The sequence below is a fragment of the Rosa chinensis genome, chromosome 5 (genome assembly GCF_002994745.2).
Source record: "Rosa chinensis cultivar Old Blush chromosome 5, RchiOBHm-V2, whole genome shotgun sequence".
NCBI lineage: Eukaryota > Viridiplantae > Streptophyta > Magnoliopsida > Rosales > Rosaceae > Rosa > Rosa chinensis.
In genome coordinates, this window is record NC_037092.1 from 68704387 (window position 1) to 68724715 (window position 20329).

General features: G+C 37.1%; 2 protein-coding genes across 2 annotated transcripts; one reads left to right on the forward strand and one right to left on the reverse strand.

Annotated features, from left to right (window-relative positions):
• The first annotated feature begins 6038 nt into the window (after positions 1-6038).
• LOC112201815 (protein ALP1-like) lies at positions 6039-10335 on the forward strand. Its single transcript, XM_024342734.2, has 3 exons — positions 6039-6365; positions 6469-6687; positions 9074-10335. The coding sequence occupies exons 2-3, from the start codon at positions 6546-6548 to the stop codon at positions 10120-10122; spliced, it is 1191 nt and encodes a 396-aa protein (XP_024198502.1). The 5' UTR covers positions 6039-6365; positions 6469-6545; the 3' UTR covers positions 10123-10335.
• Positions 10336-10739: 404 nt separating this feature from the next.
• LOC112163917 (muscle M-line assembly protein unc-89) lies at positions 10740-19831 on the reverse strand. Its single transcript, XM_040505944.1, has 12 exons — positions 19379-19831; positions 18393-18485; positions 17585-17785; positions 16852-16971; positions 16688-16765; positions 16314-16544; positions 14423-14623; positions 13495-13614; positions 13000-13098; positions 11686-11805; positions 11464-11592; positions 10740-11375 (listed from the first exon to the last, which is right to left on the reverse strand). Exons 1-12 carry the CDS (start codon positions 19574-19576, stop codon positions 11139-11141), a joined length of 1827 nt encoding a protein of 608 aa, XP_040361878.1. The 5' UTR covers positions 19577-19831; the 3' UTR covers positions 10740-11138.
• Between the last annotated feature and the right edge of the window lie 498 nt (positions 19832-20329).

The following is a 20329-nucleotide window of genomic DNA, read 5'->3' on the forward strand; positions in this document are numbered from 1 at the left end:
CAATTTAGAAAGATGTAGGAATGATGTTAAACAGCCAATTGTCTCTCTCTCTCTCTCTCTCTCTCTCTCTCTCTCTCTCTCTCTCTCTCTCTCTCTCTCTCTCTCTCTCTCTCTCTCTCTCTCTCTCAGTTCTCAGCACTATGGTCTCTGGAGGAGACAACATTTTTCAAGGTGTGGAGAAGGAGGCAGAAGAGCGGGTTCAGAGACCATTTGTTATGACGAGATCGAAGCGTTGGTCGGACGACGAGTATGGCGAAGCAATCTGGGCTCTAGTTCAAATCCACCGTTTTTGGTCAGAGAACGATCCTCTCCTAAGCCCCCTTCTCTCACTTTAACGACGCCGTTTTTTGTGCGATTGTGTCTTTGGAGCTATTTGATTTTCAACTATTTATGTGTGGTGCACTTTGATTGAGTTGAGCTACAGTGAGCTTGGTTTTGTCGATTTTTCAATCATTTTGAGGCAATAGATGTAATCCGGCGAGATGTGATCTTAAGCTATGACCTTTTTTTTTGGGAGTGAAAACAAATGGAGGAGGATCTATGCAATTTTTTTTATTTTTGGTTAGAGAAAGAGAAAGAGCAAGTAAAGCTGCTTTCCGTGTTAGTGAGAGTAGCTTCCGATGTTGGTGAGTATACCTTTTAGCATTGGTGGGAGTAGCTTTTGGTGTTGGTGAGGGTAGATTTTTTTGTTAGTCATAGTAGCTTTTGGTATTAGTCAGAGTAGTTTTTGGTATGGTCAAAGTAGCTTTTGGCGTTGATGAGAGTAGTTTTTGTTGTTGATGACGGTAGCTTTTGTTACTAAGTGAGAGTAGCTTTCTAGTGTTGGTAATAGTAGTTTTTATTGTTAGTGAGAGTAGCTTTTAGTATTAGTGATTGTTGACTTTTTACTCTAGTGGCATCTACGTAAATATGTTGATTTTTATATTCAAAATTTTGTACAATTTTTAATCTCATGGCCTTATGAGGGAAAAAATATAGTTTGTGACACTATGGCTAATAAAACATCAAAAAATAGCCTTTTATGTAATCGGCCTAAAATACTAATACAAAAAAAAAAATACAAAAAAACAAAAAACAAATGATAAACAAATACAATAACCCATATTTTTTTTTCTTCTACTATTACATAGATATGTTTTGGTCATTTAACCTATCTATAAAATCTTATTTAAAATATAAAATAATAGAAATGTGTATTAAGTAGTTAGGGGTGTATACTCAAAATTTCTCAAGAATAAAATGAGAGGAGATCCAAATGTTAAACTAGATAATAAAAATTTTTATAGGAAATATGGTGGAGATGATCTAAGAAGGAAAAATGTGAAGAAAAAACTAGTTTGTTTGTGATTTTAAATCCTCAGCTAGCATTTAGGCCCTGGGGTGCATCCCACTTTAGTTTCTACAAACATTGCCATCTTTTATATGGATTTTGTTGTCGTAGCCACTTTTTAATTTTCCTTGCACCTAGGCATGTAAAATCAGCCCAGGGTTGATGAGCATGCCCAAGCCCAGCACTATATTTTGGGCTACGGGCTGGCCTTGCCCAAGCTACTCGGCTTAGCCCTGCCCATACTAGTAAAGTATAGGGCCGGCTCAGCCCTGTCCAGAACAAAATACAAAAGAAATATCAATTTTGATATAAATTAATTATTTAGAGCATATTAAATAAGTAAGTTAAATGTATTATAATTCCATTTGAACTACAAATAGTAACTATAGATTTGATTTCTTTTACTAATCGATACAAAATATTAAAATTTGAAAAATTGGGTTTTATTTTCAATTCAGTCAAATTATTTTTAAAAGAAATTAATATTATTTCACCAATAACTGGTCAAATACAGAGTGAGCTGGGGGCGGGATTTAATGGCCCAAACTTTATAGGCCCATGGTAGGGTTTGGGCTTCACATATTTGTGAAAGGACCTGCCCTGCCCAGCCCATTTGACACATAGGCTACAATAGCCCAGGACCGACAATACTTAGGTCATCATATCTTAGGGCCAGGTCACCCCAACCCTGCCCATTTTACAGGCCTACCTGCACTCTTTTCTTCATTTAGGTATAAAAATTATAGTTCTCAAAAAGAGAATTTTTTGCTTTATTTCATATATTGAGAAATACCTTAAGCAGAGCCTTAGGGTTTTGAGTCCAGTACGGCGGCATCTCTCCAGATTGCTATTTGTTTTAGCCCGGCGAGATCGTCTTGGGTTGCGGTAAAGCTGGGCCTGGGGTTCAGCATGGGTTTGGTGGTGGTAGAAAATCAGACTGAGTTCGGCTCGTCTTGGTGGGATTCACGTCCTGTAGCGCGGAGGCAGAACGAGGAGACGGTTTGGATCTCTTGATCCAATTGATCTAGCCTCCGATTCTAGGTGGATCTGGTTTGCTGGAAGCCAAGGCTCAGCACTGATGATGAAGAAGAGCGGGACTAAACGCAGGTCTTGTAGCGGCGTAATTTGATCAATCGTACAGGTCGAGGAGTTTCTGCCGGACTCTGTTGATCGTTGGTCGACGCCTGATGGAGGAATGGCATGGTCAGTCGCCAGAGGGCCTAGCGGCAGCAGAGGTAGTCTGGAATCAGAGGCTAGGTTGGCCTGGGTTTGGGTTTGGGCTCAAACCTGGAATGAGAGGTGCTTGGGCTTCTGGGCCTAGATTTGAGCTCAAACTTGGGCTGGTTGAGTCTATTGCAATGGACAAGAAGAGCAAGACCAACCTCTTGCCGAGGTTGTTGGCTCCTGAAGAGGTTGAGGACGGTGCTGGCTCCAACCCTAAGGGGGAGGAGCTAGTATTTTCTTAAGTCTCTGCTATTAGACATCTGGTTACAAGCCCTATAGAGTTGGAGTAATCTCTATGAGTTGTTATAAGATGTTTCTAGTTGTTATTTGTACCACAATGGCGTGTTGGCAAATTAGACTAGATGAATGAGTTTTCCTTAGAATAGCGAGGTTGTTCTTGCTCGTTTTAGGCTTTCTTTCTGGCGAGCGTCCCTCTAGACCTTAATGAATTTAGTATTGGCTTAGATAGGTTTACCTGGTTCACCAGATTCTTATGTAAGTGCACGTTAGACTCTGGCCTGTTTTTCATGGCTTTGATATCTAATAACATCAAATCCTATTCAAAAAATATATTGAGAAATACCTTTCCACTAGTACATATGATAAGACTAACATGAAATGATTTCAAAATATGAATTTGTCAAGGGCTTTTACCATTGTAATTGGATTGAAGCCTAAACAACAAGATCCGAGGATCAATTTATTCAATTTGGATCTTAGGGAATCGTTTCATTGTTGTAGCTTCACTTGCACGATTTTCCTTATTGCCTTGTTTAGCACCAATGGCAATGAGAGAACTTTCTACCATTGGAAAACGCATTGGAAACTATTATAGAAGAAGTTCGAATGCATTCCCATTCAGATAGCGATTGCTCATTTGCTCTTGGTTTGACATGGTTTATGTAGATAAATTGATAATTCTAGCTTTCCTGGACCACTATGTGAAACCACAAAGTCTTTGTTCTTGAACGACAAAAGTGGAAAGACTGCATTGGTGCCAACTCTACGTCAGTGGCTTTGAGCGGCACTTAGAAAAAATTCTTTTTGCAAGTCATCTCAAGGTTTCATATAATTTTTAATTAGAGAATTTTTATATTTTGATAAAAATATTATTAATATAATAAAAATAAAAATAATAATAATAATAATAATTATTATTATTATTATTATTATCATCATCATCATCATCTCAGTACATTCAAAATTTTGGCTCCGCCACTGTATGTACATATAACCATAGTGAGTAAGTAGAAAAATGTTCACACTTCCTGTGACAAAACTTTCCACGGACCAATCAAAATCAACAGTGAGAAAACATTAACAAGTTTTGAGCAGCTATCTCCAATATTATACTTGTAGAATGATTGATTGAGGAAGGAACTCCGTTTTTAACTCTGCTTCACCATAATTGAATTTTGGATGATCATATGGCTTTTCAGCAATGGCGGATCCAGGATTGAGGTCTTGGGCGGGCTTGGATTTCTTAAACAATACACACACACACACACACACACACCAGCAATGCCTCCACATCCTCCTGCCACAAATTCTTTGCCCCAACTGCTTGCAAGAAATTCCGGCAAGAAATCCATTTTTCCCTTCACCAAACAACACCAATTCCACCAGCTCCTTCTCTTCTAATCAAAACCCAATTCCTATCTTTCATAAAAGCACCAAACACAAACCCAGATCAAAATTCTAGGGTCTCTGCCTTTCTCAAATTCAGCTGGAAATAACTAACTTATAGAGTGTTGAATGTCAAATTCCATAGAGGGCTAATGAAATTGGATACTTCCTTCTGGGTTTTCTTCTTTCTAACGAATTCTTTTGAAAACCATACATCAACAGCAACAATAACAAGATGAGAAAAAGAGCTAGTCTGGAATCTTGGACGGGCTTAACAAGATGAGAAAAAGAGCTAGTCTGGAATCTTGGACGGGCTTAAGCCCGTCCTAGTCTGTGATTGGATCCGCCAGTGCTTTTCAGTACATACATATGGCTTTTTATAAAATCCATTTGAAGACATTGTTCTTCAACTCCATCAAAGATATCCCATTAAGATAATATATAGAAGAAGCTCTGCTATATTACTCCGGGCATTGCATCCCATTGAAATTGCTATGTATAGTTTGTTAACTTTTATTCTATTTGGTTGCTGAAATTTGAGACAAAAATATATCAAGTTCCTATTATATTACTCCGGGCATTGCATGCACAAGTATGATGCTAGTTGATCATAAACCTAAGCTACAGAACATATGATACATATTGATCATAAACTCTTGAAACCCAAAACATAACCTAAATATGTGCCACGTAGGCCACTTTAATGAGAAAACTAACAGAAGTACTATATTTCATAACGACATAATTCTTAGTTGTCCGATTGATGACATATTACAACCGAAATCATCACGTGTAGTCACGCTCCTAAACCTTAAACTAATTATTTTATTTTATTATCATACTATGAAATTCATTCATCAGAAAAAGTATTACAAGTAGGTTGAAACAATACAAACCAGAGCCATCACTAGATTTGAGACATTTACCTGGTTGGGCATATCGACGTCCATTCGACCACTAATCTAGCTCTTTGTCGAATTTGGGGTCTCCATGGTCACATGACCATCTTTCCTAGCCTCGCGGTGTACCAGAGATGGTGCAGCTTCTTGTTAGATGTATGGAAGATATATTTAGGCCTGATGACCTGAATTGTGTTATATGTAGTGGATAATGGCTCTAATTTGTATTGTTAATTTCAACCTACTTGCATACTTTTTCTGATGAATGAATTTCATATTATGATAATAAAAAAATTAAAAAAATAGTAACAGCGCAATACTTGAGGTATTATTTGGGGTAAAAAAAAAATTTATAGGTACCAAAAATACATTTTGCAATAGTTCAGATACTATTTGGAGTTTTTATAAAAAAAAAAAAAAAAATACATTTCATGTAAGCGACTTTAACAGGAAAGGTAATTGAAGTACTCTATTTTGTAACGGCGCAATACTTGTGATACCATTTGAGGTAAAAAGAATTTGTATGTACCAAAAATTACATTTCGCAATAATTCATGTACCATTTAGAGTTTTTACCCAATAATTATACTATTTACCTAAATCGATTTGCAAAATGCAAACCACTATTATGCAAACCAATTCTTAATTTTATGCAAAATGATTTTAACATGGTGCAATATGAGGCTAGTATACGAAATATATCAAGTCGTGGTTTGAGAAGAAAAAATCTTTTGTCTCTAGATTTGTTTTGCAAGAAAGAAAGGGAAAAGAATAAAGAAAAAGAGCATAGCGGTCGAGGGTAGTGTACAAAATATCCTAATTTTCCACGTTGACGTGTATAAAAGACTCCTCTTCTACCATTCTGGGAATGACTTTAATTAGGAGGTAGTGGCATATCTGTCATTTGACGTCTCAAATCGTTCATCCGACACATACAAATCGTAAGTCATGAGAAAATTGTTTTCTGGTTTTTCTTAATTTTTGTGGGAGACTCGAAACCTTCGAGCAAAACCTCTCTTTAAAAGCACGCACCTATCTCTGTCTCTTGTTTCTCTCTCTCTAAACTCGTATGTTAGTTATTCCGAGAGACAGAACAATGTCCATGCCTCTCACTTCTTTTGCCACATTGTCTTAAGCAAATTAAACACCAACCCACATGTGAAGCTTGGATTTTCTGTCACTATACTCCTACACAACCTCTCTGTTTTTCTGTTCCTATTTCGTCAAGCTCTCTCTATCTCCTTGCATGTTATAAAACACAGCTACAAACACTTGGTTATTCACAGGTCTTGTGCATGTCATGAACTCTTTGGCTTCTATTCACTAGTCTCTGATGATCTCTATGTGTTTTGTAGTAATGGGTATTTGATTGTTTTTTCTAATTAGCAGGGTTTGTATACAGTTGTTGTTGGTTTGAAGTTTGTGGGGTTTCTGGGTTTTGATTCGATTTAGTATCCGAGGCGCTGATGGGTCCTGTGAGGGGTCTTAAGAAGAGAAAGAAGGCAGAGAAGAACAAGTCTCATGAAGATCAAAATGCTTCTGGTTCTGGGTCCTCAGAGAAGGAAGGTCCTTTGGATTGGTGGGATGAGTTCTCCAAGAGAATCAATGGTATGTTTGCTTTCATATAATGATTCCAAATTGCTTTTACTTTTATCTGTTTTCTTGTTTGTTCTGCTTTACGATATGCTGCTTTATACAGCTTTTTTGAACACTGTTCTTATGTTGCGTGTGTATGTTCCAGTGTTTGATGTCTTCGTAGTTGGAACTGAATTTGTGTAATTGTAATTGGGTTTGCGTTTTGTTATGTGTTCATATAGTGCGAATGTGTGTATTCACATTCAACAAAGATCCCTAATCTGACTTTAAAGCCCTCCCTTTTACCTAACATTCCGGTTTCGTTGCCTTCTTGGATATTGGAAAGGATAAGATTGTACTGTATAAGCATCGACAGGCATGTAAAGACATCCAAGAGTATAACAGTATCTAGGTCCTTGGACAATGCCTGCGGAAAGGTACTTCTCTTCTTGAATTTACAGTCAAGAACATAGTAATATTTCAAATTATTACCTAACTAAAGATGGGTATTGTATTTGAATACTATGAAGAAGTTCTTCCTTTTCTGGATGGTTTTCTTTTTGCTTTTGTTTTTCCACTGATCATCTTACTTTAGATTTAAACAAATTGACTAACATTGCTGGAAGAGCACATCCGTGATCCAATATTTGAAGTAATGGTGGTCTGTTACTAATAGTAAATTTGGAAGAGTTATTATACACGAATTCTGCTATGCATTAATTGGTGCTAGGGCTATCGGATTAGATTTCTACCCACAGGATGGGTGTCTAAAATTTTGAAGTCTCCTTTTACATTTTTTCTCCACTTCTAATGTCCGCATGTCATAGAAATTAGTCAGAGCTGTTATGTTCTTTTAACCGCAGAATTTAATTTGGAAACATGGTGAACGGTACCATGATAAGTTTCACACCAAATTTCAATTTTTGACCGTCAGAGTTTAGAATTTCAGATAACTAGCAGTTTGAGCTTTATATGAAACCAGAACTGGTAAGCACTCTGCCACTAAAATGAGTAGGTGGTTGTACGGAGGCTTGGGCATAAAGTTTTGAGTCTTTGACTAGGTAACATTCAAAAATGGGAACTAGTAGCTTAAGTGGGCAGGAAAAATTAGTTATCCTCGTTAATCCTTTTTGCCAGAAGTGAATGACATGGATCTAGGAATTGCAAATCTGTAGTCTCTCCTTCACAGTCTGCTTGGATTTTCTACTCTTCCATCTATTGATGCTATGTTTACAGAATCAAAGCCATATTAGTTTTGTTGCTCTTCCTTCCTTATAAGAAACAAAAGGAAATCCAAGCATGAAGAAATTAAATCTTGATATTTTGTAGAGATTTGGTGAGAGACTCTGAATGTTAGGCATGTAAAGTTGAGTTCTTCCGTATGAGTGCATGTCAGATAATGAAGGTGCAGTTACTAGTTATAGGATGCATTATTTTAGCTCATAGTATTGTTTTCTGTAATAATGAACCAACAAGAAAGTATTAGGCTGTGAATTTTAAGTCAACAGTAGCAAGTCTAAAAGTAAAAGTCAAGTTTTAATTTTGGTCTATAAAAATTTAGAATTTTCCCCGTTGTTCAGAAGGTATAGCCTTAATGATATTAAGAACTTACAGTCAAATTTCATATGCAATCTTCTGGCAGGAATTTTTATGGTATTTACAACTTAAAGAGAGTATTTGTTATTATTTGTTGGTATTTATGGCATTATAACACTGTTGTTGGTAAATTTCAACTATTTGTTGTGCACTCATGTGATCCTCTGATCTTATCTCAACTATTGTTGGTGAATTTCACTGACGCTGCTGATTCATTGGGCATAGAGGTAGGAATGCTCAACTTGAAGTAACTCTATATATAGGGCTTACCGGCATAGTCTTCAGTGACCTACCTCTCAATCTTATATCTTGTGTGAAGACTGTAAGTATGTACCTGAGATCGTGCTATGTTATTTTTTAAGACTGGAGTGATATTCCGTTAAGTGTTTTCAATAACTATCTAATGATTCTTGTTTTGATGATTCAGTCTAGTTACCTTTGTCTTTTCTCAATTAACCCCAAAAACATGAAGACAATGGATTAAAATGAAAAACAAAAGACAAAATCCTGTTTAATTAGAATGGAATTTTAATCCCTTGGAATATGCATTCTTTATGATAAGTTAGATACATTTCTATCTTTTTAAGTGTCAAAGATAGTTTGCATGGATCATTTTTGAATTGATCTATAACTTGATATGCTGGAGTTCTCAATCGATTTTGTAGAGATGTGTATGCCTTGTGTAATGAGAAGAAAAAATAATAGAAAGGAAGGGTCATGATCTGTGCTTGTATACTGTAATCCTAATAGTTTAGATCATGTTGCATTTATTGGGGTAAAAGACTCCCATAAAAATCTGAATGCACATATTGGACATATGCAGGTCTTCAGTCTCCAGCAAAGGGTTTAAGTAGGTTTCAATCTATCTTTAAGATGTCCAGAAAAACCTTTGACTACATATGCTCACTTGTGAGTGAAGAAATGATGGCTAAGTCAGCACATTTTGTGTTTAATAATGGTACGCCATTGTCTTTATATGATCAAGTAGCTGTGGCTTTAAGAAGACTGAGCTCTGGTGAGTCACTAGTAATGATCGGCGATTCATTTGGGCTGAACCACTCTGCCGTGTCTCAAGTGACCTGGCGATTTGTGGAAGCCATGGAACAAAAGGGTCTTCACCACCTGCAATGGCCTTCAACTGAAGCAGAAATGGCAGAAATCAAATTGAAATTTCAGAAAATGCAAGGGTTTCCTAATTGTTGTGGTGCTGTTGATACTACTCACATCATGATGTGTTTACCATCTTCAGACCCCACAAGCAATGCATGGCTCGATCAAGAGAAGAATTACAGCATGGTCTTGCAGGCCATTGTGGACCCGGACATGAGGTTCCGGGACATAATCACCGGATGGCCAGGGAAAATGAAGGACTGGTTGGTGTTTCAGAGTTCTAAGTTTCATGAACTCTGTGATAAAGGAGAGAGGTTGAATGGGAAAGTTTTAGAGCTCTCCAAAGGATTTGATATAAGGGAATACATAATTGGGGATTCAGGCTTTCCTTTACTGCCTTATCTTGTAATCCCCTATGAAGGGAAAGAACTCCCAGAACAAAAAGATGAGTTCAATAAGCGGCAGCGTGCTACCCAAATGGTGGCACAGAGAGCATTAGCAAGGTTGAAGGACTCATGGAGGATCATCGAAGGTGTGATGTGGAGACCTGACAAACACAGATTGCCGAGGATTATTCTCGTTTGCTGCTTGCTTCATAACATTGTCATCGACATGGAAGATGAAGTGCTGGATCACCTGCCTTTGTCTCACAACCATGATGACTCGGCTTACCACCAACAGATTTGTGGAACTCTTGACATAAATGGTGTTCATCTCAGAGATAAGCTGTCTCTCTACTTGTCTGGAAGGATGCCATCTTAATTATTTCCATTTCGACTAATTTTTAGCTAAAGAGTGTTGTACTATTTGATTTAAAATTTCTTTTTAGAATTATTTTGTACTGAAACAGTGAAACTTATAACGCTGAGGTCAGATTGTGAGATAACCAGGTGAAAGACCCTGAGAGAATCTGATATTGTATTAGAACAAACATAAATTGCTCGGGGAATAATGGATTTTGTTCCATAATTATTAGAGGAATCGATCAGAGTAACACTCCATTAACTTGTGAGTTTTACCTCTATTTAGAGATCCGGGAACCTCTTCTCGATCTCAAGCATCTACCATTAGGTCTCTCGTTGAAAACGGATGCTTCAAAGAAGCCAATGCATATCGTCTGAAAGACTTGCTAACTCCTAATCTTCACCAGATTCGTATTCAAATAACTAACAGGAGCAACATTATGGTTCAGATAGTTTTATTGTTAAACTGCAACAATTGATGTCATATTTGCTTTTGATCTAACATTTTCTTGTTTAGATTTATTCTTTCCTTCCTCTAAGTTTGTCCCTTGTTTTAAGACAATCAAAAATAACAGTACCATATGCAATCCACCGAGAGAATTTGTAGTTGAAAACTTATATGCAAGTGTAGACTTTTAAACCCAGCAAGACAACCTGGATCATACATTTGGGACCTATAAAATGACGATTGGGGACCTATAAAATTCTTTTTACAAATTATACATTGTCCCCATCATACATGAGGTCATGAGCTGCTAGCCATACTATGCAAACTGACCACTTGGGACCTTATAAAATTGTTTTACAAAATGATACAGCGAATGTATCATTCTTACTAGTTGCTCTACAAATTGCTCCTTCGATGCTTCAACAAGTCTGCATATGCATATCACCCAGCTCCTCGTTACAGTTTCTCTACACACATTCTTACTAGTCTCTAGAAAGTTAAGGATCTGGAGAGGTGAGTTATGCCAAACTGTAAAAACATAAACAGTATATGTTACAGAAGTTCCACTGTGGCAGAATAAATCAAACTTAAGACCTTGGTGCCTTTGCGTTTTCGTTATAGATTGATGACTTGAAAATCTCAGACCACATTTGCTTTACAGAATCAGCGACCCTAGAGTCATCTATGAAGGGGTTCCACATATTCCCCCCAGGACCGGCGAGAACCCATTTAACTTTTGTTGGTGGGCTGCCATTAGTGAGCTCTGAGGGTCTACTCGTCTCCCCAGAAATACTTTTCTTCGGAGAACTAGAATGCTTTTCAGGCTGATAAGGAACACAATTGGAAGTCAATAATGGAAATTGTAAGGCAAGCTTATCATTAGAAGACTAGTCATTAATTTATTAAACTCACTGTAGAATAAGTATTGAGCCTCATTGCATCGAGTGTGCTATTATAACATTCATTCGAACATGGTGAATGCTTAGAAATTAATTCCAGGGACCGGATTTTCTTCTTCTGACTGCCAGAACTACTTGAAAGCTGAACAAAAGCAAAACTAGACAAGGTCAAGGATCATGGAGGAGCAAAATAATTAAATAACTTTGTTACATTAGTAACTGTAATAGAACCTACATTGGACTTATTGGCAGGCATCAATTCCTGAAGTGGAGTGTGTTCAATTTCTTCTGTTAGGTATCTCTCAACAGATATTAAAGAACGAAACCGCTTTCCACTCCCTGGCTCAATATAATACTGCAAAGACAATAATAAACAAATTATTATAGGTTTCGAGCGTGCAGTGTGCTAACTAATGGACTAGTGAATGCAACGAATGCTAAGATTTTATTCAGTGACAGGTTGCCTCACTTCCAGCTATGAAAAACAAAGGGATACTACAACTAAGATCATAATTATCTCTTTTCAAACAAATGGATCACGTAAGGGCATTTTCCCCTACATGGAATGTATAACAACTGTTCACCATAATGTTGCGTGAGATGGTTACCGATGCAAGTTTATTGATTGCCAATTTAGATGGCCATACTCAATCTGTCAAAAGAAGACAACAAGTATCTGAATACTGCCCTATCTCGCTAACGCTCTCTTATAACTCATAAATACAAGCAGTGGCGGAGCCAGAAACTTAGTGTTACTGGGGCACAAAAATAAAATAATAATATCAAAACATAAAAAAATCTTAGAAAATAACAAGAAATTTGTGACTGAGTTAAGAGTTGATACATTTTTCAACTATGTTTTTTTATTTTACAAGAGTTTTCTAAATCACTAAAAAATAGCAACGAGTGACGGAGCTAGAACTCCATCTTAGGTGAAGATCTTTCGAAATTAAAAAGAAAAAATTTTGAACTCAAATTATATATCAAAACTTAAAATTTTCAATTGATAGAAATATTATAAATAAGTTTATTTAAGATAAGAATATTGTTAAAATTATGTCAAGTTTATAATAGCAAGCCATATGAAAAAATAATAATATTAATAGGCTGCAAGCTAGAATTAAACTTTGGAAAAAAATTAAACAAAATGTACTGCAGGGAGACAAAATCGAACCTTGGACCTGCAATATAGCAAAATCAGGTGAGACCACTGCACTATGCTAGCAGCCTATCATTCTGTGTAACTTAATCAATTATATACCAAAAAGTTTACTGGGTCATGGGACCCAGTGTGCCCCAATGTGGCTCCGCCACTGAATACAAGCAAAGTGATTTAACCAACTTTGTAATTTGGACAATAACATCTGTGCTGTTTATGCAAAGTGCACATACACCTGCGCCCAGACGCTTGCATCTATGCAACTTTCAACCCTAGGTTGCAGAATGCAAGTATTATCAGCAAGAAGGAAGAACTTTCACCCCTAGGCTGCACTTACCCTTTCTACAACCCAGAAGAAAAAAACCACCAAACATTGATAGAAATAGGTACCTTGTCACTATGACTAGAATTAGTATTCTTTCGCGGCCTTTCCTCAATTTCCCAACCATCTGGTAGTGTGAAGGAAGAACTTCTCCTGAAGGATTGCATCTGCAAATTGACATTGTGAATGAAAAATTTTCCCATCATAATTTAGGCACTGCCTGCAAGCTTTTTTCCTTCAACGAAGACTGCGATACGGTGACACTGTTAATATACTTCTAAAGATCCATCTGTGGTACATTCCCCTGCCTATTGATTAGAAAGGGACTCCAGTTTACTATAAGTTTTAAATATATCAAAGCATGGACCGTTATTCTGTGCACACCAACTCCAGCAGTAATTAAAATTTCAATACATATGCAGAATTGAATTTTTTAAATGGTATTAAAAAAAAAAAAGTATGAAACATTTATCTAGAGTACCAGTAACACAAAAATCAAACTCAACATCACTAAATTCTAAATATTACCATTAACTGAAACATAATTAGATCCTAGAACTCACTGTGCTTTGACTGCCTGATTTTTCTCTCCTGGTACGTGTATCAATTTGCCCATCTGTTAGGTATCTGCGGGCAGCTGCCAGTGAACGAAATTTCAGTCCCGTGTCAAGCTCAATGTAATACTGCAAAATTAGATGAAAAGAACCTCACTAGAATTAATAGGATGGCTTCAAAACATAGCATTATACATAACAAAGTTAATTAAGGTGGTAGGAAAAATATTTGTATAACTCACTCATTGGAGAATGGAAATTCTAAAACCGCATGTAATTTTTTACTATCACACATTCGGGTTTCCATGTGTTTCAAAAGAAAAATAATAAGAACCTCATTAACAGCCATTTGTATATTAGTGTAAGTTGCTACTGTGGTCTCAGTCTGCTGGGTGAAATAAAATGTATAGCTTAAACGATCATCGGCGCTGCTGTCTAGGATGTGACTGACAGATTTTCAAGCAATAACCATGGTTACAGAATCTCAGAATTCAAGGTTTATTTCACAATAAACATGAGTATGAACCTATAAGATCATCAAGATGCACCAAGGGAAAGTTTCATTGCCATGGGAACAGAGAGCATGTGCAACAGAAAAGAACAAAAATTAATGAAAAATACTTGATGGTAGACCCTCACAGCTGATATAGATCCTCAGCCTAACCATGTATTGGATTTTAAGAAAGATCCAGACTTTCTGATGAAAATGAGAGGATCAATTAAAATACAAGCAAAGGAAGCACATTTTCCTTCATTCTTTTAACTTGTGAACTTTCAGGGATAAATTATATGGACCAATTTTCACTCTTAAAATCCCAGACAAATTTTCAATACCAGTCAAACCCTGCTAAAACTCAAGAACATATTAAACATAGCTGCAAAGCAACTGCATTTCATGACATGCATATGGAGTTGAGCAAGTTTAGAGATAAGAGACCTTGTCAACTGTTTGGCTGGAGCGACGGGGCCTTTCCTCAACAGACCAACCATCTGGGAGTCCAAAGCGCGAAGCAGTGACCAATTGCAGTTGCCTAGAGCTTCTGGGTTGGTCTTCTTCCTTCGCCGGAGTCACCGTCATCAGCGGAATTGGCTCCGGCGATGATGATTTGGGTGTGTTCATGATTTGGGTGCTGACACTCTAGCACCGCTCACGAGCTCCAACACAGAATGTAAAGCAACCCCGTTACTGGGACTTGTTCACTCATGTGCCCCACTGCCGTGGCATTACCATAACAAGAAATAATGGGGTTTTCTTTGTTTTCTATTAGGAAACATTGGAGTTGGAACTTGGAAAAATATAAGCTAAAATTGGGTGACAACGGAGAGCATGACATCATGGTCTTGTAGGTCATTGTGGGCCTGGACGTTAGGTTCCCGACAGTATCACCAAACCAATGGCTTGAAAGGGAGAATGTGTTAGGTAGAGCCGTCGTGTTACGTGGATAGCACGGTTGAGTCAATGAAAGCGTGTAGTTGAGAAAGTTTCAATATTTTGACACAAATGGATTTAAAGCACCGATGTGTACTTGCACCAACAAGAATTGATGGCTGTATACCATCCGGTATATTTTTTTGTCATTAAAAAAAGTTGACTACAAATATCAATGACAGAGATCATCTAATTATTTAATAGTTGTTCAGTCACTTGCACTATTAGGCCACGTTTGGTTCCTGTGTTTGGGATGCAAAAGGAAAGGAAATCATTTCCTGAAGGAAGGGAAAATAAGGGGGAAATTGGTTCCTTCCAAATTTCAAAGGAATCACTTTCTCATCTTCTTTCCTTGCATTTATTAATCACAACATATTATTTTATTATATTATTGACAAACTTTTAACAACTTTCCTAATAACTTTCCTTACGTTACCAAACATTAGAATGGAAGGTTGGAAAGTTGTTGGAAAATTTCATTTTCCCCCATAGGAAAGAGTGAAAGACAAAAGAATTACTTTCCTTTCCGTAAACCAAACGAGACCTTAATGTAAAGAAGAATTTTTGGTATTTCAACATACACAACTGGGGACATTTGTGGGATGTAATGTTATCCACTTTCTTAAGTAGGGTCTCCTTATTGTCGGATTGACAAATTTAGTAGTCAAACAACCTTACCAAAGACTTCTTCTTCAGAAGGATCGGTTAACATTTCCTCGATCTTTACGTCGAAGTTTATGTTCATTTGAATCCTCAATATTTTTGCGACACTCGATCTTTTGGTCATTGATGCAGTGCTAAATCAAATTTCTCTATCAACTCGGTTTGACAAACAGATTTGTGAAACTGTCGACACAAAATGGTGTTCATCTCTCTACTTGTCTAATCTTCCTTTTCGAATACTTGCACCTCTTCCTCTTTTGTTGGACACCGTTCCGATGAGACTATCTAGCTCCTAACTTTTCAACAGATTCATTTTCCAGACAATGAAGCCGGACCTACAATGCGCTTCATTTAGTTATATTGTTTGAACTGCAACAGTTTGATGTCATATTGCTTTCAATCTGATATTCTCGTTAGTTTCCTTCTTTCCTGTATGGAACACAGTCACACATGAACAGAGTAGAACCGCAATCAGCCGAGAGACAAATTTCTACTAATGTATATACTTCCAAACTCAGCAGAAATGCAATTTTATCACCATAATGATGCAGCAAATGTATATATTGCTCCTTGATGATTCAACAATTCTGCATATGCGTACCACTAGCTCCTCATTACAATTGCTTCTAAGTCTTGCTTTGAGGGTCTGGAAACTTTAGTTGGGTTAGGCCAAAATGGAAAATGGACAGCATATGTTACAGAAGTTCCACTTTGGCAGAAAGGATAAAACTCAAAAACACGGTGCCTTAATGTTTTCATCATAGATGGATGATTTGAAAATCTCAGACCACTTTTGCTTCACAGAATCGGCGACTCTAGAATCATCCATGAAGGGGTTCCAATTATTCCCCCCAGGACCAACGAGGACCCATTTAACTTTTGTTGGTGGGCTGCTAATATTGAGCTGCGAAGGTCTACTGATTTCTGGGAGTATTTCTTTCTTGGGACTACTAAAATGCTCTGCAGGCTGAAAAGGCACACAATTGGATTCAGTCAATAATAGTAATGAAAAGGAAGCAAATTCTAATTAGAAAACATAATTATATAGTTTATCAAACTCCCTGCAGAATAAGTGTTGAGCCTTGATGCATTGAGTGTGCTATTACATACGTTTGAATGTGATGAATTCTTAGAAACAAATTTCAGGGACCGAATCTTTTTCTTCTGGCTGCTGGATCCACTCGAAAGCTGAAACATAAGCAAAACTAGACAAGGTCAAGGATTATAGAGAAGGAAAACTTTTGTTGAATCAGTAATTGCATCGGAGAACCTACAATCAACTTATTGGCAGGTATCAATGCCTGAAGTGGAGTGTGTTCATTTTCTTCTGTTAGGTATTTCTCAACAGCTACTAAAGAACGGAACCGCCTTCCAGTTCCTGGCTCAATATAATACTGCAAAAACAATACATATAAAAATAAAACTCATCCTTTGGGAGGGTCCAATGTGCTAAGTAATAAACAAGTGAATGCCACAGATTTTTAGGTTTTATTAAACAAAGGTAGTCTCACATGCTGCTAGGAAAAACAGAGGTATACTAGAACCCAATATCATAATTTTCAGGACAAAAGGATTATGTGAGGGGATTTCTACCCTGTACGTACTAAAGGTTTATTCAACACAATGTTGCATTTGGCTGCCCTTTCAAAGAAAGCATATAAGAATTATAAGATGAATACAGGCAAGTTCATTGATTGCCAATTCATATGGTTGTACTCATTCTGTCAAAAGAAATCTTGAATACAGCAATGCAGCACATCTTGCTGTAGGTTCCCTTATAACTCACCAACATGTGTATGCCAACTGAGTTGACAACCTTTGTAATAATGAAGATAGCATCTACTGTGCAAGAAAAGTTGAAACACAAGTGTACCCGGACATGTGCATTGTGCAACTTTAACCTTAGGATGCAGAGTGCAAGTATTTTCAGCAAGTTCAAAGCTACGGATACCCTTTCTACCAACCAGGCAAAGAAAAGCCACCAAAATTTGAAAAAGAAATAGGTACCTTGTCACTGTGACCAGTATTAGTATTCTTTCGTGGCTTTTCCTCAATTTCCCAACCATCTGGTAGTACAAAGGAAGAACTACACCTCATGGTGTGTGGTTTAAATTGCATCTGCAGATTGACATTGTCAATGAGAATATTTCCCATCATATTACAGTTACTGCAAGCTTTTTTCTTCAATGTGGTTACTGTTGCCTGCCTCTGGATTCAAAAGGACCCCAGTAGATCATAATTCTATGAAGTTTAAAATATATCAAGTATGGACACTTTAATCACCAACTCTAGCAAAAACTAAAATTCAAGTACATATTATTGAATTTCATTCTAAAATGGTAGTGAAAAATATTACCTAAAGGAAGAGAAATCACAGGGAAAATCTGGAAAGTATGGAATCTCAATCTAGTGGACGGTCTATGTATTGGTGACAAGAATGGAAGACATTGTAATTGGTCAAATAATCTTCTATGCATTTCTCATTAAACACAAAGCAATTGCTAACTATCTTCATGACAATATCTTTAAACAAAGCATCTGGATGTATCCTAAAGATAAATTCAGATAGGCCATAATTTTGCCATTTAGATTCTTCATAAAGTCTCCTTCACATCTCTTGTAAGACCATGCTATACCTACTGTGGTAAGTTTACAGGGAGGATAAACTTCTGGGTTCATGGTTCCCTTTTTTTTTTTTAATCTCTCTTTCCAGGGAAACCCTTATAGCAACAGAAAAACAGAACTTAAAATCCTTTCAGTGACTGAATTCTAAATACTAACATTAACAGAAACATAAGTGGATCCTAGAACTTACAGTGGCATGTGTATCAACTTGTCCGCCTGTTAGATATCTGTGGACAGCTACTAGTGAACGAAACTTCTGTCCCGTGTCAGGCTCAATGAAATACTGCACAATTAGATGAGAAGTCTCAGGCCTGACCCCAGAAGACCTAATAACTTCAAAACATGATCTAAATTGTGAACTTCACGTATAAGAAATATTGTACATAACAAAGTTTAATAGTGTGATACGAACAAAATACATGTAAATGTTGCCTATTATACAATCTGTAGATAACATAAATTTTGAATGACCTAAAAACAGCCATTTGTATATTAGTGCAAGATTCATAGTATGCTATCATTCTGCTGGGTGGCCTAAAATCCCACAGTGGAATCTGTAGCCTAAACCATCATTTTCGCTCGAACATTACGCTATCTAGATGGGATTCACAGTCCTTCAGATGACCATGGTTAAAATTTTCAGAAATCAAAACTTTTCTTTCACAAGAAATATGATCCTATAAGATGATCAAGATTCAAGAGGCAGCAATTGAAAGTTTTTCAAGTGTATATCAGCAGCAAAACAGGGAGAAGGTGGAACAGATAAGACAAAACAAAAAGAATGAGGAAAAATTACTGCAGAAAATTGACCAGATGTTCATTGGGTTCCAACCCAGACTTATTTTAAAGTAGGGGAGTCTTTTACTGGGATCAACTAGCATATGCAACATGAATTAAAAACTAATATCAATTTAACATCCTCAACCAAACATTTCAGAAAGACCCAGACTTTCTTATGAAAATTACAGGATCAAAAACACCCACCAAGTCTTTTCCTTCAACTCTTTCTGGGTTGAATTATAAGCACATTCAAATAAAGCCTAAACCCTGCTAAAACCCCAAGAAGCATAGCAAAGCATCTACATTAATAATCGAACAAGTTTTTGGTCCAAAAAATAATAATAATCGAACAGGTTAGCGAGAGAGAGAGAGAGAGAGAGAGAGAGAGAGAGAGACCCTGTCAACTCGAGCGGGACGGAAGCGGCTAAAGCGACGGGGGATTTCCTCAACGCACCAACCATCGGGGAGTCCAAAGGGCGCAGAAGCAGCGTTCACCAACTGCCAATTTGTTCTGGGGTCGTCTTCTTCTTTCACCGGCGTCAATGCCTGAAGCGGAAGTAGCTCCGGTGGTGATGATCTCCTCCTCCTCTTCATGGTGTCCACTGTCCAACTACAACTGTGGGGAATGGAATCCCAATAAAGGATAAAAAGATCGGTTTTTTTGACACTTGGAAACTTGGGTCACGATGAGTGTCAAATCCTACGAATTGGGTTCGAGTAGTTGCACACTACCACTATGGAAAATTGGAAATAGGCAATAACCTCGTTATTGTCCAATGATTTTCATTTATTCTGTATATTCAGATTCTCTGATAGTCGATACAAAATGGGTCCCCAATCCCCATCAAAGGTAGGATCTTGATTGTTATTTCGGCTATAACCTTATGATTAAGTCTGCTACTTGGCTTCAATGCTATACGGTATCAAGTTGTGGTGTATATCTTATATTTATTTATTAGATGTCGGTATCAAGTCAGAATAATCCGTAGATAAAAACATTAATTTTGCGGTTCCGTCACAAAAAATGAAACTATCAAGCTAGAATCGGGACACCAACATACACTGAGAGCATGAAAAATCGATTTAGTCTATTGAAAAGTGTTCCATAGCCTTATATGATAGTTCAAACGGTGAGGGAAAGTGGAGAATAAGATTATGTCACAAAAATGAAGTGTTTCTAGAGTGTCATATCGATAAAAATAGATGTATTTCATTGCTAGGAAACATAATTTAAAAAAGAAATTTTTTTTTCTCTCTGACCTAGCCGCACGCTAGGGTTTACTCTCAATCTTTGGGAGATTAATCTTCCGTCCACTTCCATGGATGTCTTGAGTTAGAATTGCAGGG

Excerpts from the sequence above, each read along its gene's own strand:
- LOC112201815 (XM_024342734.2), top strand. The coding sequence starts at position 6,546 with ATGGGTCCTGTGAGGGGTCTTAAGAAGAGAAAGAAGGCAGAGAAGAAC. Across the intron at positions 6,688-9,073 it reads GTTCTCCAAGAGAATCAATG|GTCTTCAGTCTCCAGCAAAG; the intron begins GTATGTTTGCTT and ends GGACATATGCAG.
- LOC112163917 (XM_040505944.1), bottom strand. The coding sequence starts at position 19,576 with ATGAAGAGGAGGAGGAGATCATCACCACCGGAGCTACTTCCGCTTCAG. Across the intron at positions 17,786-18,392 it reads AAGTTGATACACATGCCACT|AGGCAGGCAACAGTAACCAC; the intron begins GTAAGTTCTAGG and ends TTTTGAATCCAG. Across the intron at positions 14,624-16,313 it reads AAAACATTAAGGCACCGTGT|AGTGTCAGCACCCAAATCAT; the intron begins TTTTGAGTTTTA and ends GAGCGGTGCTAG.